At 34.0% G+C, this 25,003-nt stretch overlaps 1 protein-coding gene across 4 annotated transcripts in view; it reads left to right on the top strand.

Moving 5' to 3' along the window:
- The window catches only part of LOC127846417 (uncharacterized), an 81,091-nt gene that overhangs the window by 6,029 nt on the left and 50,059 nt on the right, over positions 1–25,003 (top strand). For 2 of the 4 annotated variants that reach the window (XM_052377654.1, XM_052377647.1), the window contains exons 2-10: positions 14,610–14,688; positions 19,667–19,803; positions 20,736–20,866; positions 21,287–21,422; positions 21,607–21,675; positions 22,015–22,121; positions 22,418–22,499; positions 22,897–23,064; positions 23,894–23,983. In XM_052377654.1, the coding sequence (XP_052233614.1) occupies positions 14,637–14,688; positions 19,667–19,803; positions 20,736–20,866; positions 21,287–21,422; positions 21,607–21,675; positions 22,015–22,121; positions 22,418–22,499; positions 22,897–23,064; positions 23,894–23,983 (972 nt within the window). In that variant the 5' untranslated portion in view covers positions 14,610–14,636. Of the gene's footprint in view, positions 1–14,532; positions 14,689–18,729; positions 18,832–19,666; positions 19,804–20,735; positions 20,867–21,286; positions 21,423–21,606; positions 21,676–22,014; positions 22,122–22,417; positions 22,500–22,896; positions 23,065–23,893; positions 23,984–25,003 lie in introns of those variants that run through there. The other 2 variants (XM_052377665.1, XM_052377674.1) reach the window with 2 other exon arrangements.

The raw sequence follows: 25,003 nt of genomic DNA, 5'->3' as shown, positions 1-25,003 counted from the left end.
GATGCAGCGAAGTAAAAAATGAACATGCTTTAAAAGTTTACATACATGTTTACAAGATAAATGATCGTATCGCGAGGGTATAAAGTTGAAGCAAAACTCGTGCGCTTTTTGCAACACTGTGTCGTGTCATTTGTTTCGATTAACTCAGTTTGTACTTTCAACACGAATGTACTAACACGGTGTTTGTATGTAATTTGTATTACAGATCGGCCGCTTTGTCTGTGTTTTAGTGTTTTCACTGCCTCGTGAATACATCTTAAAATGATTTTGTTTAAAGAATTTAAAAGGCAACACTTTTGTTATTGAAAACTAAAAAACGTACTCAGTACCACCGTATTAATGATGCGAACGTTGATTAATTACAAACTAGACTTAAAGTAGCAAGACATGATGCCTGAAATTCACTTTCTTATACTTTCAATACACTCAAATTCACGCTAAATTGAAATGCTTTTAATAGGATAAGTTAAGATAATGATTTCATATGTCCCATCGACTGATTGTTCTTTTCCGGAAACCATACGATAAACTTGGAGGTATCGGTGTGTCGCCAAAAGTGGGTCGGACTTAAGCGAGCTTGTTTCTACATTTTATATGAAATTCTAAAAATACAAATAAAATAATTCTTTAAACGAATTTATTTGATTGGTAATCTGATAAACTGTAGTTTATATATGAGTAGCTTGTATGAATTAATGTTCATGTTATTAATGACAACATCTTACGCCTTAAATCTGGCGACTTAAAATATAACTACCGTGTTATGTTTTTTAAGAAACCGAATTACTATACGTACCATCAATATAATTGTGTTTTATTGTAGCTGTAGTTACTTTTTGCATAGCCGATGTGTCATTTAATAGTGTGTTTTTTCATGTGGCTGACTATATCTTAAATAATAACGAAAACCGAAACTTACATTCGACACAAAATCTGTTAAGCTTTGCAAAAACTGATGTTTAATCGCCATTACATTCAACTTGACGGACATTTTCACATTTTGATTACCAGTACTTGACAAAATTATTCGAAACACGATTGGAAATTACCGGTATATGTTTATCAATCCCAAAACAAAATGACGCGTACAACTTATATGATTGATGCTATTCCTTGCAGATTGCTGCATACGATTATCCTGTTTCGTTCCCCATGAGTGCATCCTCCTTCATACAACATGTAACGATATAAGCATTGGTCGTAGATACTGAAAGTGAGAGAGATTAACAACGAAAATTCATTTGAGGACTTATTGGGGCGTTCAAATACCACTCGAGACATTTCAGCGATAAGGAATATTCTGAACTGGAGTACATATTATTTACAAGTTTTTTTTGTTATTATTAACAATTTATATAGGCCATAGCAGAAACATTTGATACAGACACATACAACGGGTAACGAAAATTTACTCATTTGTAACAGTCCATATTTGAAATTCGTTTCTTAAATGAGCATTGAATGCTACGCCTTCCTGTGTTTTATAAATATGTGCCAAGTGCAATGATTTTTAGGCGTGTACCGTCTTAACACCTGACAACGCAAGGCATTCCGCGGATCGCGTACAATGAGTATGAGCGTACTTTAGTTCACCTTCGTTGTCGGAATCTGTCTTTGAGGTAAAACAAAGCGTCTTCACTGCCATCACAACAATTGACAGATTGGAAACGTATAACTTCAAAATAGTAATACATTTCCAAAAGCATAAAATCCTAAAAGCTTAAGGAACTTCAGAGAACAGCTTGTATTGGTTTGACTAGAATTTTTCTTTCGCGATATGCCGGAAAATATATATAATAAAAAGCAACTTTTCAAGATGTATTCAAATTTTAATATCTGAAGGTTTTTATCGCGTCCTGTTGCCGCAGAGGCAACGATTGTTTTGTCTGGTGTGTCTGTAGTATATGTCCGATCAGTTCCTAAAGTCTGTCCATGCTCGTAGTTGAAACATTTTACAGTTCTTGTGATACATTTTGGTCGAAGCACCAAATCGGTCTTTTAATTCGTTTACATTTTTTAAGTCGGTTGTTTGCTTCTGAAATATCGGTCATGTGTCTATGCTACACCCGGGGCCTTCCTCGGGCCATTTTAGCACCCAGGTCCCGCAGCGCTTGAAGTCTGACTTGGTGCGTTTTGAATGTATTTCATAATTCTGAGGTCTGAGGCTGCACTATGTGTTGACCCGGATCGGGTCACCGCCGTCTTATCTAATTGACCTACTAGATGCACGAACGTTCTAACGAATTTTACATAGCAGCTGCAATTTTGAGCTTTTTAGTTCTTAATGAGAAACTTTTCCTCAATATCTTGGACTCTGCTGGTGTTGTGGGATAAAGCTGTATTACACAAACCAAAAACACCTGTCTGGTATGTTGACCACCATCTTAACACATGATCCCGGTTGCAACAGTGTGATACTAATGCTTTTTAAGCTTATCTCTTACAAAACGCAAAAGTCTTTAACTTTTGAAACCGCAACACCCGCTCGAGTTTAGTGATCTATTGAGATATGAGTCAGTTTCATTTCGCTAAAAATCCTGACAATTTACAGTGAGACCAGAGACGTAAAAATACTTGGTAGCTCCGCCCCGTAGGCGGAGTTTCGTCACACGGTAAAATCAATACAAGCCAATTGAAATTTAGCATCAACCTTGGCTACGAAATGATGCTTTGAATGGACAATTTGAACACTTAGCACCCTTACATTTACAATACTAATTACGCACGCGTCAATTTGTATGGACGAACATAAGCATAAAATTTTGTGTATTTCTACTTATGTTATCAAAACATACAAAGTTAATGTAGTTTAGTATTTTAATGTAAATTATTTTGTATTTTAAGTACATATGTTTAAGCCTATATCCACTGTTAAAGCAAATGCTTAACTACAAACTTAACATAGCAACCAGCTTAAGTTTTTGTAATTGTGTAGTTCTGGAGTTTATGTTTATATTTGACTTGTTTTAAACGTTTTCATGTATAAATGCAAATTTCAGTTTAATGAAATACAGTTCATAGCTTGAATGCAATGTATTTGTATCCAAATGTAATAATTATCACAGTTTACACTGTACCAATAGTGTCACTTGAATATATTTTATATTGCCCATTTATTGTGACAGCTGCCATTGATAAACGTCTCACTCGCCTACAGCTACAAACTCGTGTGTCCTTATCTGCAGATTATACCTGTTATTGTACATATATTACGCCATGCAAAAAGATGCGGCAGTTTCGTTTGTGCTTTTCCGCTGAAATATTTCGATGCAGGCTTGGAAACGTAAGTGTAGCAAAAACTAGTAGCTGATTAACGTTGTTATGCTTAAAGGGACTGTCAACCGCGATTGACGAAAAAAGAAATGTTTTAAAATACCGTATTTCTGTACAATTATTAGATTATATTGATTAAAATATCACGACTGGTATATTGCATTACTTGAAAAAAGTAAATATTTTCAGTATATTCCGTAATAAAATTTCGCGATATGAAATCGAAAGTACATCGCGAAAATAGGTGACATAACGATATACACACTATAAATAACGCAAGTAGATTGATCATTTTATATATAAAATATAAAAAAAATCACTACGCATGCACAATTTGCATTCCTTGGTTTACCTGGTGACGATGATGATCAATCTACGTGCGTTATGTATAGTTAACTGGTACTTACCTGGTAGACATACCCAGTAAAATTTATTACCGAATATACTGAAAATATGAAAACTTAACAACTTTTTTCAAGTAATGTAATATAACAGTCGTGATATTTAAATCAATATAAAATAATTATTGTAAAAAGATACGGTTATTTAGAACTTTTCTTTTTTCGTCAATCGCGGTTGACAGTCCCTTTAAAAACACCAGTTTGGGTTTAGAACAGGCAGGTCAACGGATGATGCAGTTTCATACTACATTCCATTATTCAAAATAATGTTAATATTAATAAACGATTGTATAGCTGTTTCGTAGATATGAAACGTTGTTTTGATTCTATATACAGTCAAGTTACCATTAATACCGGATCAGTAGCGTAATAAAGTTGTTCTGGTGATAAGCAATAAATGGTTTGATACTTCTTTTACACCAGTTTGATTTAATATTACCATTGCTTACTGATTCAGCACAAAGTCTTATGATTAAACGCAGGCAACATGTATTTGTGATACCTTTTTTCGCCGCAAAATTCATGCCTTAACTGATCAATTGTAGCCATAACGGATCACGTGATCGAAACCACTCAGGGAGGGGGCATCTTACACACTATTTGAACTGTCGAACATGAACTGTGTTGTTTACAATGACCAAGTTACATTGCCAGTTATAAATTATATTCATGTTTTGTTATTAATTGTTTTATATATGTGATATTGTATCTTCACTTTAAGCATGGTGTTCTTGTGTGAATTATATGTTGAAAATCCTAAATAGGTCGAAAAGATATGGACATCTTATTATCCACGAAATTGTTTGAATCATATATAATAATCGATATTGAACATGGATCATAAATGGAACATTAAGATTGGGGTCATTTATTGTAAGAATCAACACGATTTGCATATGTTTTAATATAATATATAATCAATACGCATATTATCACGCTTGATCCGTAATTGCCCTAATTCTTCATTTCATTTGAGGTGTTGAAAAATCTTAAACACGAATCAAAACTGAAATGGACTTTTGCAGGCAGAAGGAGTACTAAATGGCCTTTAAATTAATGCGTAAACTTCTTACTTTCCAACAGAGTTATAGCATGTGGTCGCGAAAAATGTTAAACCTTGATTTGGATACGACACGGAAGTCAACAAAGTCGTATATACATGTCAGCAAAACCTATCGAAATGTTTGACGAAGAGTAGTTCCGATTACGACGCAATCAATGCGTCATAAAGAGCAGGCATTGAAGATGCTGTGTGCAAAATATCATCTTAAAATGTCAACTATTCATCGCGAAACGCAGACTTGAACATCAAAGTGATCTGTTATGGACAATGATCCGGTATTATTAACTTAACTGTATTTAAATGCACCGTGGTTTAAGTTACACAAGTCCAATTTTGACGGCAACATGTTGCGCATATTACGCAGTATGAACCAGTCGGTCAAAGCATGTGTAAGACTTTGTAATACATACTCGGAGTATTTTAATATGGTAATCTGACTAAGACATGGGGAGATGCTTTTTTCTCTTTTCGTGGCCGCTCTTGAAATATTTTTTTACAAAAGAGACATAATGTGGGAATACATATACAATAAATATGTTTAAGTCTACTTCTGTTTGCAGACGATATGGTTGTTATATGTGAAACGCCGGAAGACCTACCTTTGTCTATCGACCGTTTATATGAATATTGCAATACCTTTATAAGTGCAGTTTTTTTAAGATAACAAATACTTAAATTCTTTAGAATAACATTGACATTTAGTGCGTACTGAAACTTTTTTGTAAATATTTGGACCGGTCTTGTGCTGTGGTGGGAGAAAGCCGGAGTACATAGAGGACACCCCACCTGTCCGGTGTAAGGACCTCCTACCAAAGTCACATGCCTCCAGGAATGGAGATATAACCAGGGTCGCATAGTTAAGAAGCGTTATTCATACCAGCCAACTGGCGGGAAAATACTTCAACATTTTTTTAAGGTCAATAACGGAGAAAAACCGGATAAGACTGCTATTCCAAGGGGTAGTTTTCAAAAATAAAAATAATGTTTTATAACTTCTAATTTCGGTCCTTTTTGCGTTTTGTTTGATAAGTACATGTAAGCAAAATGCATATTTTTATTCTAGAGGCAACTCGTAAAACTGAGTCATCGGTACAATGTTAGTTCTATACAAAAAGTATTAATATTCTTAAACGACAGACTTAATTCATGTCATTAAATGCTTTATATTGATAAATGTAAACATTGGATCTAAAAAGCTCCAGTAAAAAATAAAGAATAAAATTTTAAAAAAGTTTAAAGAAAAGTAGACAGCATCGGTGCTCGAACCACTGACCGCTGGAGTCCTGGAGTAAAAACCAATAAGACTGCTCGGCCATCCTGCCAAGTATGTATGAATTACGTATTTTATACTTTATTAAAGCAATCTTCGTAGTTTCACAAAATAAAACGACAACAACAGAACTCTCCAACTTATTCAATCGTTTTGCGTTGCAACGCTTTATAATTTTCAGATTTTTAAATCGTCAAAAGATGCATATAATGGCTATATTAGACCATGGTTAATGTTCAGTATTACTGTTACCTCACAAATATCATAACTAAAACGAAAATTTGCGAAATTGAAACAACTTTTTTCAATGTTGTCAATTTACCAAAACGTGAAAAGATCCCTTTAAAAGTATCTTTCGCTTATAGTATTTTAACGTTTAAACGCTCAACTTAACACTTTATCGTTATTATATAACATATGAGGTTTGCCTACATTAGCGACAAGCTAACCAACGGGAATGTGTGCTGCAGCGAAGTAAAAAAAACATGCTCTAATAGTTTACATTCATTTTTACGATCATATCGCGGTGGTATACAGTTAAAGCTAGGCTACAGCGCTTTTGCAACGCTTTTCGTGCCATTCGCTTTGATTTAAAAAGGTTGTTCTTTCAACACGAATGTACTAGCAAGGTGTTTGTACGTATTTTGTATTACAGATCGACCTGTTTTTCTGTGTTTGTGTGTTTTCACTGCCTCTTGAATACCTCTTAAAATGATTTTTTAAGAACTTTAGGCAACACATTTTTTATTGAAAGCTCAAGCAACATACTCAGTACCAACGTATTAACGAAACGAACAATTTAAACGTTGATGATTTACAAAGTAGACATAAAGTACAATGTAACAAGACATGGTGCCTGAAATTCACTTTCTAATACTTTCAATACACTCAAATTCACGCTAAATTGACATGCATTTAAAAGGATAAGTTTAGATAATGGTTTCATATGTTCCATCCGGAAACCATACGATAAACTTGGAGGTATCGGTGTGTCGCCAAAAGTGTGTCGGACTTAAGCGAGCTTGTTTCTATATTTTATATATGAAATTCAAAAAACACAAATACAATAATGCTTTAAACGAATTTATTTGATTTGTAATCTAAAAAATTGTAGTTTATATATAAGAAGCTTGTATGTATTTAATGTTCATGTTATAAATTACCAAATCTTTAGCCTTAAATCTGGCGACTTAAAAAATAACTACCTTGGAATTTTTTTAAGGAACCGAATTACTATACGGACCATCAATGAAATAATGTTTTAATGAAGATGTACTTACTTGTTGCATATCCGATGTGTCATTTAATAGTGTTTTTTTCATTTGGCTGACTATATCTTAAAAAATAACGAAAACCGAAACTTACATTCAACTTGAAGGGACATATTCACGTTTTGATTACTTGACAAAATTATTCGAAACAAAATTCGAAATTACGATTATCTTGTTTCGTTCCTCATGACTGCATCCTCCTTCAAACAACATGTATCGATAAAAGCATTGGTTGTAGATACTGCAAGTGAGCGAGATTAACAACGAAAATTCATTTGATGACTTATTGGGGCGTTCAAAGGCTGCACGTATTACTGTCTGTAATTGTGAATAAAATTAATATACCACTCGACATTTCAACGACGAGGAATATTGTGAACTGGAGTACAGATTATTTAGAAGGTAATACTTGTGTTATTATTAACAATTTATATAGGCCATAACAGAAACATTTGATACAGATACATACAACGGGTAACGAAAATTTACTTGTGTGTAACAGTTCAATACAACTGGTAACGAAAATTTACTTGTGCGTAACAGTTCATATTTGGAATTTATCTTTATTTATGATCGTTCGTTACTTAAATGAGCATTGAATGCTGCGCCTTCCTGTGTTTTATCAATATGTGCCCAGTGCAATGATTTTTACACGTGTACCGTCTTAACACCTGACAACGCAAGGCATTCCGCGAATCGCGTAGAATAAGTATGAGCGTACTTTAGTTCACCTTCGTTGTCGGAATCGGTCTTTGAGGTAAAACAAAGCGTCTTCACTGCCATCACAACAATTGACAGAATGGAAACATATAACCCACACATAGTAAAACATTTCCAAAAGCATGAAATCCTAATAGCTAAAGGAACGTCAGCGAACAGCTTGTATTGGTTTGACTAGAATTTTTCTTTCGCGATATGCCGGAAAATATATATAATACAAAGCAACTTTTTTAAATGTATCCAAATTTTAATATCTGAAGGTTTTTATCGCGTCCTGTTGCCGCAGAGGCAACGATTGTTTCGTCTGGTATGTCTTTGTAGTATATGTCCGATCAGTTCCTAAAGTCTGTCTATGCTCGTAGAGGACACATTTTACCGTTCTTGTGATACATTTTGGTCGAAGTACGAAATCGGTCTTTTAATTCGTTATTTGTTTTTGAAGTCGGTTATTTGCGTCTATAATGTCGGTCATGCGTCTCTGTTACATCCAGGGCTTTCTTCAGGCCGTTTGAGCACCCAGGTCCCGCGGCGCTTGAAGTCTGACTTGGTGCGTTTTGAATGTATTTCCTAATTCTGAGGTCTGAGGCTGCACTATGTGTTGACCCGAATCGGTTCACCGCTGTCTTACCTAATTAACCTACTAGATGCACGAACGTTCGAACGAATTTTACATTGCAGCTGCAATTTTGCGCTATTTAGTTATTTCCGTGAGTTTTTCTTTTATGTTTGGAGTGTTCTGGCTTTGTGATATGAAACTGTTGTAGACGAACCAAAAACACCTGTTTGGTATGTTGACCACCATAAACACATGATCCCGGTTGCAGCCGAGTGATAATACTGCTCTGAAAGCTTATGTCTTAGGCAACGCAAAGTGCCATACACAAGTATGTATTACCTTGTAGGCGGAGGTTCTTCACACGGTAAAATTAATACAAGCCAATTGAAATTCTCATTCAATCTTTCAATGTGTGTGTCCATTGTCAGTGTTTATTTCGCCATTTGAAGAATTGTTCAGAGCCCTTTGATATGCAAACATTGCCTCGTTTGGACTAAAATCTGAAAATAAGTGCTTTTTTTGTTTTTGCTACAAAAATACTTTAAAATTGAGAATAAACTTAATTTAGGTTGTTTCTAACAGATTTTTAATATTTGTTGTGTTTTTGTTCTTGGGAGCTAGAGTACTCAGATGAAACCTGCCCTGAATAGGGACATCCAACCGAACCCATGTGCTCTAGGGAACGGGGATAAAATCCGGAGCGCCGAGTTTAGAAGCATTATTCACACGTGCAAACTTGCGGGAAAATACTACAAAATTGTCAATACTATTAACTTGTGGTAAAGGTCATTTAAGTTGAAAACCTGCATTAGTCTCCTATGCCATAAGATAACATTTCAAAATAAAAATCACGTTTCCTAACTACTAATGTCTGTCATTGTTTGCGTTTTGTTCGATAAGTCAGCCAATAGCGTATGCTGATTTTAAAGGCCGCTTGTAAAAACAAGCCATCGGTAGATTGTTATTTCTAAAAAAAACATTCGTACACGACTGACTTTAAACGTAGCTGTCGGGGTATAATATTTAGTATTTAAAACGCTAAATGTTATAATTATAATATCGCGACTTTACTCGCTGCGAAATTTCTTAGCGGGATGACCTAATTAGGGTCCACTAAGCAAATTTGCGGGGAGTAAAGTCGAGATGAAAAGGCGAATGTAATTACGAAATAAACGCTTATCACTATTTTACTGATATGGCTGGAAAGTGAGCGTCATTTAAAAATAAACAAGAGTAATAAAGGGCATTCTATACATAGATGGTGACGTCACTACGTTATTGTCACCTCTATGCTAGGATGCATCACATTCCCCTGATTTGGGGATTTGTGCTTCCGCCAAAATAGTTTCGCGTAGGAATGAATTTTTTTTATAATGATAAAACGGTGTTAAATATTTGTTAAAAATGGAATGTTGTTTAAAGAAATGGTATTTAATATGTTTAAATGCGATTTTGAATCTCTATTAAGACTGATAGCGATTTTCAGAAGCACGACTTACTTTCGCTTTAACTTTTCACTTGTAAAAGATGTGCTACCCACAATTCCTTGCGCGTTAGTACACAGGTCAGTAAGACCGGTGTGTACACAATGTAATAAAGGGTATAAAACGGCGAAAAATAACTGTCTCGGCGTGGACGACGACATCTTGACTATCACTTGATTATTTTGTTAATGATTAAATCCGGAGGATATCAAGTTTAAGCAAAACAAGTACACGTTTTGCACCACTGTTTTCGTGTCATTCGTTTCGCTTAACTGAGTTTGTACTTTCAAGACGAATGTACTATCAATGTATTTGTATATAATTCTTATTACGTATTTAATGTTCAATTCACAAATCACTAAATCTGGCACCTTAAATCGGGTAAATTGAAAAATAAATACAAGGGTACATTTTGATTAAAAAATAAATAAAATATAAACCATCACTAAAATAATGTTTTAATGAAGCTGCAGTAATTTTTTGCATAGCCGTTGTGTCAATTTATCATTTGTTTTTTATTAAGCTGATTATATATTATTTAATTACGAAACGCGAAACTTAAATTCAACAGAAAAGTGTTGAAGATTTGCAAATGCTGATCAGTTTTCAGGATTGTTTTTTTTTACTTAAATCTTAAATACAATCAAACAATGGCGCGCACGTCGAACGTTATATTGAGCTTAAAATATCTGTAAAAGACGTACGTTGTAAAATTTCTAACACTCAGCAAACATGTTATACTGGACGATACGCATGTGCTTATCGGCACCGATATCGGTATTTACATCGGTCCACTGTCGGACCTGCAACACGGCCTACTGCTATCGTTCCACCTCAATTATCACGAGATTCAAAAACTCCATCGCGCCTGCGCCCAAACTCCGTTCCCGTCGTATGTGTGCCTGATTATTGGTCACCATAGCGGTCAGTAGGTATGTCCCATGGGCACTCCGCTATTGCACCAGAACTTCAGTCCACTCCAAAATTGAATATATTTTATTGATAAGTTAAATGCTGAAAAGCGCAGCTTTCATCCAAAATACGCCTCATCGTTTGTTAGACAAGTAGGTTAATTAGGTAGGTCTTGTGGGACACACTCTGGCCCTCACATAATTCAGTCTCTGTGAGGACCTCCTTTAACCTTGAAACACACACGCACACACACTGAACAGTCAGTGGGCTTCCGTTTAGCGCGATGATTGTTACACACGATTCTCACCTTGGCGACCCGCGGTCAATCCCCGTTCCCGATAGCATGTGGGCTTGGTTGATGGTCCCCTTACCGGACAGCTGAGGATTAATCCGGGTACTCTGGCAAAAACAAAGCACACATAAACTCAACACAAGACCAAATAAAATTTGCAAATCTTTAAGCAACAAATAAAAAAACTGGTATTTCAGAAACCATTCCAAAGTCGTTCTAACGTTCGTTCTTCTGGTTACTTGATTAGGTAGAACTGCTGTGAAACTCTGCGGGTGCACACATAATGCAGCCTATGTCGCAAAAATACTCGAAATACCGACCCAAACAGCGAACATTTAGAAGGGTTGTTTGATAAGAGCAGTGGTTTGTTCACGCGTTTCTTAACCAGGCGATCTGGAGGTAAGCCCTTCCCCGGGCCGGACAAATAAGGTTTTCTTTCGGCTACGTCGAAATTTGAGTGCGTCTAGTAAGAGCATTATGTAGGAATGCTCGTACACACAATTCAGCACCAGATTTAACAACAAACACCGTTATAATATTTGTGTAACCTCACTTTTACGCAGTCAGCTCCCGTATACCCCCCCCCCCCCCGCCCACACACACACCATCCACATACATGGATAACGAAAAGACTGACAATCGGGTATGGCAACATACAATCATTGAAGCAAGATTCCTAACCCTCAATAGCTCGGGTACTGGTTCATAAGATCCTTTTCATAAGATCCAGTCCCTGTTCGGGTCACATACAAAGGGTATGATTGCATTATAACTGAATACCAGAGTTCTGGACTACCTACCCGGAGTCTCGTCTACATGACCTGAGAGCTTGTCTGAATGTCTTGCTTACCTGACTCAGAGTCTTTTTCTTCAGTATTTTTCTACCTAGCATCAAGTATAGGATACGGCACATGGCGATGTATACGCTACTGTGCTACTGTACAGGACGGCGACAGAGGGTATTTCTCTCGTTTAGTCGTTATTCATTTTGGCCGATTAATCACACTTGCTTTTCTAGTATTCGCAAAGTTATTCTTCACTTGCCTATTGGTTCAGTCACGCATTCTGTAAGACAGACTGATTCATTCGTTGTTTAAAACATTCATTTTTCAGTTAACTGTCATGTTTCAGCTTGATTCATGTTGCATAAATGCTTTCCATCGGGATCTAACGTAAGACAGTTACTAAGATTGTTATAATTGATAAGTTCAATATTTAAAGAAGCCTTTACTAAAAATCATCGAGTAATGCCGATAATGTTGAAACTTTATCAAAATATAGTTTTCCAATGTATAACATATTGTTAAACTGTAATTTATTTGGTGTTTTCAACAAACAATGAATTATTAAATTAAGCCTGTAGTTTTTTCAAATTAATTCGGAGAATGATATAATGGTGGTTATACTTTATACGGTAATATTGACACGTCGACAAATAGTTATCTAAAATATAACGCTTATTCCGTTTCTACGATACTCGTTGCATGTTTTTGTTGGCGATAAAGCAGTATCTGATTGGCTGACCAGTTACTTTGATTGACAGCTTGCCCGTGGTCCAATCGTTTCAGATCCGTTTCAATATGAATGTACGGACAAAAATATTCTGAACGGACGAAGCAAGTATGTACTTTATGTAACCACAACCACTGCCGTTACATATAAAGCAAGCTGCGCATACATTTAATCTCAATATTATTAATTATAACTTTTGTATTGTTTACTCATTATCTTTTGTCGTTGAGAGCAAATTAGAATCATTCATCTGAGTATAAGACAATAGTCCAGTAATTTATATCGTTTTGGCAGTTTAATGTCGCATTATTATCATTATGGCTGTCGTAAAATTAACCTTATTATTAAATGATTTGCTTATCTTATATTTTTGTATAGCAAATAATTCTAGTTAAACACAGCATTTTTTAACATGATAATTTGTAAGTGCTTAGTGTTGAGTTACGAATTTTCAAACCTGCTTGCTTGTATTTAACATTTAAATGTTATGGTTGGTTTCGCATGCTGCGTTATATACACAAAACAAGAAGTGCCTGTTTACGTGTAATAACATGCAATTATACTTTGACTTTTTAACACAGAAATACCTGTTCGCTTATCAGATGCTTAGGATCGTCAAAAACCGAAAAATCTATACTAGCTTATCAATATCGTTTTGTATCCTACATAATTTACTGAGTTTTTATAATTAACAAACACGTGTTTATGATATGAACATGGTAGTAGACATGTTACAAATAACCTGTACTACACGTAGGGTGCTTATTTCGAATAAGACAGAACATAACCATTGATTATGATTCAAAATATGTACGGCGACAATACCGTTGGGCATGCATTTAAAGAATCTGGAATACATTTTATATTTTAGGTTATGCATGTTTACACCAACATGTTTCGTTCGCATTAAATGTAGGTTACTAATTCTTTAAAAAGAAACTGAACTCGTAAGTCCAAAAATATAGTCAAATTCGAGCCAGTAATAAGGTTGTTTTTCCATCACTGATTTTTGTTAATTGTATTTATCAATATATTGTTACAATCAAATTGAAAGTTTAATAATTAATTCATGTATGATGTTTTCTATCCCCCCCCTATTTGCCAAATTTTAAGATACACAAGGTAGTATAGTAGTCCTTTTGTTCTTCTTTAACAGGAAATGCACCTTCGGCGTTACGCTAATTTTCACTCTCCGATAGTGATCAATATATTGAACGTCACGTTTTAACTTATGTTTAATTCGCTAAAACTCGAATATTATTAGCTTCAATGAATGTCTTGAGATGGCACCATACCATGCCTTTGCTGGATATTACTTTCTCTTTCTAGAAAAGTGCTAACAGTGGAGATCTTCTTATCTACAAATGCTTTTTATTTAAATGGGTTTGTAATTACAAACCGGTATGCACTGAAAAGAGCAAGTACATAAATGCCCAACCTTTTTTTTAAGTTACCAATCACTCAAAATGATAATGCACCTCACAATTTGCTTTGTTTTTGTTTGTTAAATAAACATGTTTACCGGATCTACGTTATTTGATTAATGCAGCCTTCTGAACATAAACAAATAAACTTAAATGAACTCGCATGAGTTTATAAACGTATTGAGCATAGAACAAGTAGTGGTTGCTTAACCCATGTTAAAGTATCAAAACATCAACCTGCGAAACTTAAAACCAATGCAACTGATTATGTTTTTAGATAAAAGGCACGTTGGTTTATGTTCTTCTCGATATGGTCTGAATTAGTGGTGCGTCACTGTGATTGAAGATTCATTATTCTTGAAATACGTAATACTTAATACTTAATTTTAATATTCAGTGTTATAAACGGATAGCTAATACATCTTTTTCAGTCCATTGCCAACATTCCGACTTTGAACATGTGGCTGAAATACCTGATATTCCTGACAGCGGCTCTGTTTGTTCGTACAGGTCAGTAAACGTTGCAGTTAGGGGTCATCTTTGTTTTAATAATCGATTATACATGTTTAATTATTGTTCATAAATGAATGAATACTATCATTTATAACATTGTGATTGGCGCTGTTACAAATAGGTGATCATGGTAAGACATTTAGTTAAAAAAACGGTGGTAAAAAAAGACCTGTAACAAATGTAAGTATGGAACTACGGTGGCATAGAGGGACATTCACTTATTTTTAATTTAACTACTCTTTTTTATCTCGTTCCCGCAACTTACTTTCTGGTGGGAACGACTTACATTTGTCGTGCGAACGACTTACTAAGTCGAGGGAACGAGATAGAAAAAAAGAGGAGTACAAACTAAATTAAATAGGAGTGCAAATAAAGAAAAAGATTGATGAAGTTAATAAAAAAGGGGTCAAATAAGCGAATTAGTAGAGCACGAGTAAGCCATGTCGTGGGAACGACCTACTAACAAGATAGAACACAGGCGAGTGCAAAACAAATAAAATAGCGGTGAAGTTAAACAAAAATCTCGACATATATATTTTGTTTCTCCTCTTTTATAATTTAAATGAACAGATAATTCAAATATGTCGTTTTTTCGACTTTATTTTTTTTTGGTTTTCTAGACTTGTATATTTGTCTCCTCGTTTATGATTCCAATCAACGGATAATTCAAATATAATGTTTTCTAGACTTTTATATTTTGTATCCTCCTCTTTATAATTCTAATACACGGATAATTCAATGGTTTTCTCGACCCCCATATTTTGTTCCCTTTATGATTCAAATGAACGGATAATGCATCTGTTCTCGACTTTAATTTTGTTTCTTTTATAATTCAACTGAACAAACAATTCAAATGTTTAAATATTTTGAGGGAAAACCTTCAAATCTCATTGGTCGACGTATCAGAATCTTGTTAGTATTGCACCCATATTTCTATGGCGTTCCCCCGACTTAGTGCGTCGTTCCCACTACATCTTAAACTCGTTCTCTACTCATATGTTTAATGCATCCCTCCTTTATTTACTGTGCCGCTCTTTTTTCATCGCATTGCTCTCTTATTTAGTTGTGCACTCTTCTTTTTTCTATCTCTTTACCTAGACTTGTTAAGGCGTTCCCCCGAAATAGCTACCTAGTTTCCACGAGTAAGTAAGTCGTACCGTAACCACGAGTTTAGTATGTCGCGGGAACGAGAGAGAAAAGGAGTGAATGTCACTTCCATGCCACCGTTGAAAACTGTTTATGGCCTTTATTATAAATAACCAATAACCACTCGAAATAGTTGCATTAGCATCCAATACGCAATATCAAAAGTAATGCGTCACGCAGAAAGTCAAAAGTTGCATGTCTGTTCGCATAATTTATTATGGGTTTTATATGGAAATGTACTTTGTGAGGATACCCCAAATGCACTTTAACAGATGCGATCGTGTTCACAGCAAAACAACAACAGTATTGATGTTAAAGGTGCCGTTTCACAGATTTTGGCATGTATTGAAGCATGTCGTTAAATGCTTTATATTGATAAATTTAAACATTTGACCTAAAAATCTCCAGTAAAAAAACACAAGAATACAATTTAAAAAAAGGAAAAAATTAACCCTCAACAGGGCTCGAACCACTGACCCCTGGAGTAAAACGTATCCCGCGTAGACCACTCGGCCATCCATGCTCATGCTCAATCTCTTGCACGACGGTTACATTACATTCACCTCTGTGTTGGGCTCAGAACGGACTATTGTTATGAAAGCGTCTCATTTATGTCATGATCATTCCAAGCGTTCATCATTGAGGTTACAGAATACTAAACAATCAAACGACGGCTACATTGCATTCACTTCATTAAAGAAAACCATCTCATACCATGATATCTTATATCAGTCTATTATGTTCAATTGTTTACATTTGTGAAGTGCGTGGAATGATTCCATCTGCGTAAATGGGCAATAAATTAGTTCCAAAGAGTTGCATTAAAACTCGCAAGTTTTTGCACGATTTATCGTACATTTAAAAGTCATATTTCTTAATTTAATGCATGCGATCTTAAATATCCAATCAAATATACATTGTTATGCGTTAGTTCGGTTTTACCTATTTTATAGACAAAATGGCAAGCTGAGCATTTCGCAGAGTTGTATGTGAGAGCAAGGAACGATAACTCTGCGTGGAGATTGGCTCATGCTTAGAACGGATGTATCTTTTACCTATATAAGGTATCCTCGTAGTTTCTCAAAATACAACGACAACAACAGAACTTTCCAATTTATTCAATCGTTTCGCGTCGCACAACTCTTTATAATTTTTAAGTTTTCAAATCGTCAAAAGATGCATATAATGGATATTTAAGAGCATGGTAAATGGTCAGTATAACTATTTCCTCAAGAATATCATAACTAAAACGAAAATTTGCGAATCTGAAACAACTTGTTTTATTTTGTCAATTTACCAAAACGTTAAACTGTAATGCTGTGTTTTATGTGTTGCGGGTCTTATCACATACATAAACCTTGCACAAACGGCCGATGTATGTTCCTAACACATTTGAAAGTTCTTCTTGTCGCATTGTAGCAAGTTAGAAAGTTTACTAAGATCAACGAAAGTATGTGTTGTGTCGTAGACGGTGCAACTGGATCTAAATCATTCAGATGTGCTTGTTACTTTTTTATTTCAAATGTGTACCGAATTTACCACGGGTATGAATGAAATGCGATAACATATCCATAAAAATGTTCATCAAACAAATAGCTACAACTTTCTGAGACATTTAAACGTTTGATTGATTTGAACCTGTGTTTAACTTATGCTTCATGAGTGTATTACTTTAGTAAAATAATTTATCAAATGCCATACCCTGTCGCAATATAACCATTACGAATATTTTCTATCTTACACATGTGTAATATACGTTTTAAGCGTTTTCATTGGCTTAGTTTTCGTTCGATTGACCAATCGCATTTTGTTATTTTTCTGAAATGACCTTGAAACGTCAAATGACGTCACGAAATAAAACAACATTCGAGATTTATCATTTTGTTTGCTTAAGTATTTATTTAATTTGCTCATTTGAAAGCATGTGATAAAAAAGATCTGACATTCGTCATTTCAAACCATATTTTATTAAACTCGTCCAGGAATTTCGTTAGCAAGCTCGCCAAATGCTCGCTTACTAACACAATTCCTGAACTCGTTTAATAAAATATGGTATTATATGACAACTCGTGCCAGATCCTATATTTATCACATGCTATACTCTGATTCCCATGAAAAATAACCATTACGAATATTTTTATCTTACACATAAGTAATATACTTTTTTAGCGTTTTCATTGGCTTATTTTCGTTCGATTGACCAATCGCATTTTGTTATTTGCTAAAAATGACCTTGCAACGTCAAATGACGTCACGGAATGTAAAAAACATTCGGGATTTATCATTTTTTGCGTAAATATTTATTTAATTTGCTCATTTAAAAGCATGTGATCAAAAAGATCTTACACTCGTTGTCATATCATACCATATTTTATTAAACTCGTCCAGGAAATTCGTTAGTAAGCTCGCCGTATGCTCGCTTACTAACAAAATTCTTGAACTAGATTAATAAAATATGGTATGCTATGACAACTCGTGCCAGATCCTATATATAAAAGTGATATATGTTTTTTTATGATTTAGGTAGCTCAACTCACCACAACGCATGCAGAAGATTTACGACAGTGTTATAATGTTCTATTATATCAGGTGTGAAATGTAAGGATATATAGGATATTTGTTCATGTCAGTGTAAGATCGATTGTTATTTCACGAGTGATCATAGAAATTATATTTTCACGAGTGAAAATAGTATTTTTCTATGATCACGAGTGAAATAACAAACGATGTTACACTGACATGAACAAATTTCCTGTTTCTTTTATGCCCCTTTTTCAAGAAAATAATTAACAGCTGTTTCCCTTTCGCTCAAAAGTTACCCTTTCTCGGAGTTTCTCCCGTGGCGTGCCAAATACATTTCAAAGCACAAAATGACGTCATTAGTATGACGAAATGACGTCATTTTACCGGAGTTTCCAGTTTAAACTCTTTTACAATTTACATAAACGGTGAATTTTAGCATAAAATAAAAAGAAATGTGTTGGATTCACGGTGGTATGTCGATTTTAATTCACTCGTGCTCATAGAAAATATATATATAATTATTTATGATAATCTAAAAATAAAAAAGGAGTTTCCAAAAGTTCTTTTCATCGGTGAAAATAACAATTTATTATTTTTACTGCTGTTATTTCACTGCAGAAATGTCATATTTTATCATTAGGTATAAAAGAAAAAATAATTGTATAGAAAACATACACGTTATAAACAAATACCACACTGGCTAACTCGAGCAGTAAGGACATAATAATAACAGTTCCACATCATCAAGGTATGGATGCATTTACTCGTGTATTGTAAACAAATGCCATAAAAAATAAGTGTTTAATTAGAAAAAAAAATAAATGTGTACCGGGTTTTACGGGTATGAATTAAATGCGATAACATATTCATAAATATGTTCATCAAACAAATAGCTTCAACTTACTGAGACATTCAAAAGTTTTTGTGATTTGAACCCGTGTTTAACTTAACCTTTCTATATCATGAGTTTTATTATACTAATAAAATAATATATAAGTGATATATGTTATTTGATGATTTAGATAGCTCAAATGAACCCAACTCAGTAAGATGCAATGCGACAGTGTTCAACGTTAAAAACAAACGCCAAAACTGGCTCACTCGAGCTATAAGGACATATTTACAATAGATCAACATCATCAGAAAATGTATGCATATATACGTGAATTATAAACAGATGTCATAAAAACTAAGTATTTAAATTACCTTTTATTAATAATGTTTTAGCTCTAGAATAGACGATGAAAGGCTTGATCTAGATCTAGTATGTGATATGTTATATGTAAATCAATTGATTTGTTCTCAGAAACCGTTGAAAAGGTATCGAGCGACTTCTGGGCATGGCGATTGTCAATCTCCAAGGAATATTCCACTACCCTCGGCAGCTACAAGTACAATGATAGGCTTGATTCCTACACAGATGAGAAGCTCGAGGATATGAAGGTATTCGACAGGAAGACTGATATAAATTATTTGCCGAGAAACAATTTTCAATCGAAATATAGTTTGCTTTTACTGTGGCTAATGTTTGCCAAACGATAAATATAAATTAATAAGTCACGCATCGCAGTGCGATCATTTACTATATGAATAAACATCGATACTAGACTTACTCGTTTTAATGTATCGTATATTGGCAACTACAAACGCAGGGATAATAGTTTTTCACACACAGAAAAAGAACATACTTAAACTATACAGTGTGACGGATGGTAATAAACCACTGATATTTTAGACACCATGTTGCAGTAAAATAGCATTATAAGTACATTATATTTTTCATGCAATTTTATATAATTTGATTTTGATTGGTTTTATTTGCATTTTACTGTTTGCACAATCATAATTTTGTAAATAATTGAATTTTTTTTATATCAAAATTCAAATAGTGAGAAAACTATTTCATATGTGACCCTGACATTTCTCCATTTTAAACATTGCGAAAATCAGTTTATTTTAACATAAACCGCCATGATAATTGTTTATGAACTTGTTTTTTTTTTGGAAGACCGGGTATAAATTTTCTTCTACGCAATCAAATAATTGTTTGAGAGGAGGTGATAAAACACATTTTAATATAGCTTAATCATTGTATAGACATTTAAAAGGTTACTTTTAAACGTACCTCTAAAATGTATATTTTTAACTTAATATAGCTTCCATATCCTTAGCTTGCACAGGTGAATGCAAGACTAATATATAAAGAGAAATGTAGTTCAATAATTAACTTATTCTTCGCATTAACATTTTCATTGCTAAAGTTTTTATTTAATTCATTGCAACGTATAATAATCAACATTTATAACTGACTGGAAAACATAATTGTAAATTATATAGACAGACAACTCCTGGGTTTTGCATTATTTCAATTTTAGATGCAAGTGGATGACTTTTTGATTCGTTTATCTCGGGTGAACAGTTCAGCTCTGTCAGGGGAAACGCTGATCTCATTCAATGTGCTAAAGAGCATCCTAGAAACCGTGCGAGATGGCTATGAATGGAAGGAGTATGACCATTTCATGAATAATATTTTGTAACGCAAGTAAAGACAATGTATACAGTGTATATTACCATGGATACCTTTACGTGTATACTAGTATGTGACATGCATGATAATGTTTACATTGAATATATGCGAATATGTGTATTTTTTATTTTAGTGTATTGCATGCATATATACACCTACATGTAATACATATCCCACATTAGCATCAAAATAATATTAGGGGCGCTATTCCATAAATATTTAATCACTCGGTCATAGGCATATAGTCATATTTAGGTAAGCGATATCAATCGTATGCAGAACATACAATTTGAAAACGTGTTGAAAGAAAATATTTATTGCTGTGTGTAGCCAATTTATTATAATCTCGCAAATAACATACATCTTGAAGTTGAATTAATATTTATTTTGTTATGACAGCTATCAGCCTTTGAACCCAATAAACTTCTTGGAGCTCTGGTTTGCCGGTCTCGACATGTTTGTCGTAGCGCAGCCTTTTGACACCGAAGGCGACTTTGTGAACTATGTTCGAAGAATTGAAGGAGGGCCGCAACAGGTAGAGACACACGAGTTTTTAAATGTTTTTTAATTTTAAATTATTCCGGATATGTTCGCTTTACATTGCATTTGTGGTTAACTACCACTATATATATATATATATATATATATATATATATATATATATATATATATATATATATATATATATATATATGTGTGTGTGTGTTGTTCAATTTCAGATGGAGGAGATGATAGGCTTGAGTCGCAGAGCCATTGCGAAAGGTCACACAAGCCATATTGCCTCAGTGGTGAGTAACACGCATATGCAGTTGCACTCGTTGAATGCACAAATGACCATTTGCATGTCCATTTAGGTATTCTTTAATAAAGATTAAGCACGTATTTTCTGTTAAAATTAAATTTAACAAATTGGATAAATTGGGATCGCATTTTCCACCTGAAATGATATACATCTACAACTTTCAGTGTCACTAGAAAAAAAGCATTATCGTAATTGAGATATTGTAATAAGAAACTTATTGCTTTATAACTAACACATATTCCAAGATATCAAACATATTAAAACGCTATTCCACATATAACATATTATGCGTTTTTTCAAACATGGTATTATATATGTTTAATAGTCACGTGTTCCTGACAACATAGACGGCATGGTCAAACCGCCACGCGAATCGGCACTTTATGCACCATTAAACAAAACAATTGCCAATAACATTCTGGGAAAGAATGCGTATGTACGCTATACTATGTTTAATAAAGTTATACTTTGTGATTATTTGGTATAGGCTTATTTTCCCACGTCTCTATCTTTAAAGTTTGATCATAAAAATTAATACACTGCAAATAATTACGATGCATTGTAAAAAAGTTTTATATAAAGTTTGTGATACCATGTTAAATGTTTGTTCAATTGAAAATTAAGTGTATTGCGCTCTTAAAAAGTTTTTTATTGACATAAGTATGAACACTGGTAGTGCATTCAGTTTGATTACATACTGTAATATCTTTGAGTTTTTGTTTCTGTAGAGCGGTCATGGATAAACGGCTACAAGATGCTATTAGTTCATTCAATGTAAAACTCCTGGAGGTCAAGGCGTTTTTAATCGACGTAAGTGTGTTGCGCCATCAGGCAGTTTAATGTTAATTTATAAAGTGGTACATATGATGCGATAATATTTGGTATTAAACACATAACCTTGGTTGTTGTGCCATTGGTATTGAGAATTCAAACAGATTTTATTAAATAATGATAAAGAGAATAGTTTGCTCATGTCTTTATTGTGCTTAAAATATCCGACGAGTTGATATGCAATGCATACAAAACGTCATGTAAAGATACCACTATAATTTTAAGTTTTGTGTTTGTTGTGTTGTGTTCCATATTTTTCATTAATGATCAAAAGCCCGTCAGTTCAAGGAGTATATATCTTTGTTTGTGAATATTAAGATTGTCTATTGTATCCGAAGAGAAAAGTAAAATAACTTATCGGCATATAAACTCCCAGGACTACATGCCCAACACGCGCCCCGGTCTCGGGATAGGGAGCTTACCGCGAGGAAAAGAAAACTACCAAGCCTGTTTGAGGTTCCACACTTCAACAAACATAACGGCAAAGGAGGTCCATGACAAAGGTTTGGAGGAGGTGGACCGTATAGAGAAGCTGATTAGACAGGTACCAGGTTTACGACGATTCGGATTATGATATATGCCAATTTTGTGATTTCCATAGATTGGATTGTACTAGAAATATGGCGCGTTGTTTTTTTATCAAATGTCGAATTTTTATATATTGTAAAATACCGAATCAATTAGTAATTCACTCGGCAAAGGAAACTCAGCTTATTAATATGCCAGAGGCAAAAATCGATAACATGATAGATACGGTAGCAAATTACATTTTCATATAAACTGAGTACTCTGACGTCAGAAACAGTATATGCCTGAAACCAATAAAGGCGGTGGCTTTAATTAATAAATACACACTTACACAAGGAAAACACGTACAACAATCCCTGTACAATTCTTGTGTACAACAACTAGAGAATATATAATTAATTAAAAAAAAATATGTTGCCCTGTATCAACTACGATTGCGATTAAGATAAGCCCAAAGCTTACAATATCAGACATGCGCAAGCAAACGTTTCAACGTTATTTTGGGACCATGGGTCATTTTGTAAATAGGATATCAGTGTTATAAAAAAAACTTGAATCAATCTTATTAATTAATCAAAATTTAGATCGGTTTACATGTTTATTTTTTATTATTTCAAACTGTTGTGTATTTTTTAAATATCAAATCAACGAGAAGTATGAACACAATATATATTGTGATTTTTTCATCTCCGAATTTAGAAATGGTTTTTCATTAGTAACATTTATCATGATTGCGTTATCCGTGCAGCACCCTTTAAAACTAATTTTATTTTGTGAAATGTTTATTAATTATACACGTAAAGTAATTGATTTATTGAACTTGTTTTGTGTGTGCTGTTTTACAGAAAATGGTCAGCATAGGGTTTCCCATCACAACAAAGATATCAGAGCTGTATACCAGTTTGTCTAGTGACCCGAAGTTTCTCTTCGAAAGAGTGAGTTAAATGTATTTACTTTGATCTTGACATTGATAATGACATAATTAAGTTTATTCCAAAAATATGTACAGTAGTTTGCAAATAATAATAAACTTGTAAATGACCATAAGATTTGTATAAATGGTGCTGGTTTGCGCATATTTACAGAAAGTTTGGGATCTATAACGATTACACATATTAATATTTATTACGACAATGCCATGCTTAACTATGTATCCATAGTATGTTTTGTGACAAATATGTACCACCCCGTCATACCCGTGTTAACGAAATTACACACACTCTGATAACATATTTGTATTATTGAATACAGTTAACACGCTCATCATAGGGACGACCTTTGTTATATTTTCACGATGTCATTGGATCTCAGACAGACACAATTTTGTATTCTCTTTAACTTGACAGTGTTTGTCATATACAAATAGTTCTTAATATTCTTATGTCAACGTGAGTACACAGCTCGGTGTCATATTGATCGCGTTACAATTATCATACATTCATACATTTATTACAATAGTGAATTGGACAAACGATTGATTGTTTTAAAATTTTAAAATACTTCTATTTTAGGGCTTTGCTAGACTAACATTTACAGATATTGAATACAATTAATTTGATTATTAACTTGTATTAAAACATTAGGGGGTGATCATCATAATCATAGTAAAGTTCTTAAAACGTTATACAAGACGAGTTGGTTTGGGCAAAGTTTTTAACATAGATGAAAAGAAATTAATAAATTAATATTTGAACGAATTTATCCGGATTAGTAAGACGGGATCATGCATTAAAGCTCAACATATAAGCTTTCTCAGTTTTATGTGTTTGTCTTTTGTTTGAAGGACCCATTGATAAAAACAATTTAAAACATACTTGGTACGTTATGTACGCTTTGTTGCATTCTTTCCATAGTGAATTGAAGGTTGGTAATATCACGATATAATGATACTTATCTTAAATACCTCCAACATGACAGTTTGTGCTTAAGCGCACGGATGTTTCTATATTGTTATG

Source organism: Dreissena polymorpha, chromosome 1, assembly GCF_020536995.1.
Source record: "Dreissena polymorpha isolate Duluth1 chromosome 1, UMN_Dpol_1.0, whole genome shotgun sequence".
Classification (NCBI taxonomy): domain Eukaryota; kingdom Metazoa; phylum Mollusca; class Bivalvia; order Myida; family Dreissenidae; genus Dreissena; species Dreissena polymorpha.
The sequence above is the reverse complement of the archived record's forward strand: the minus strand, read 5'-3'. Positions and strand labels throughout refer to the sequence as shown.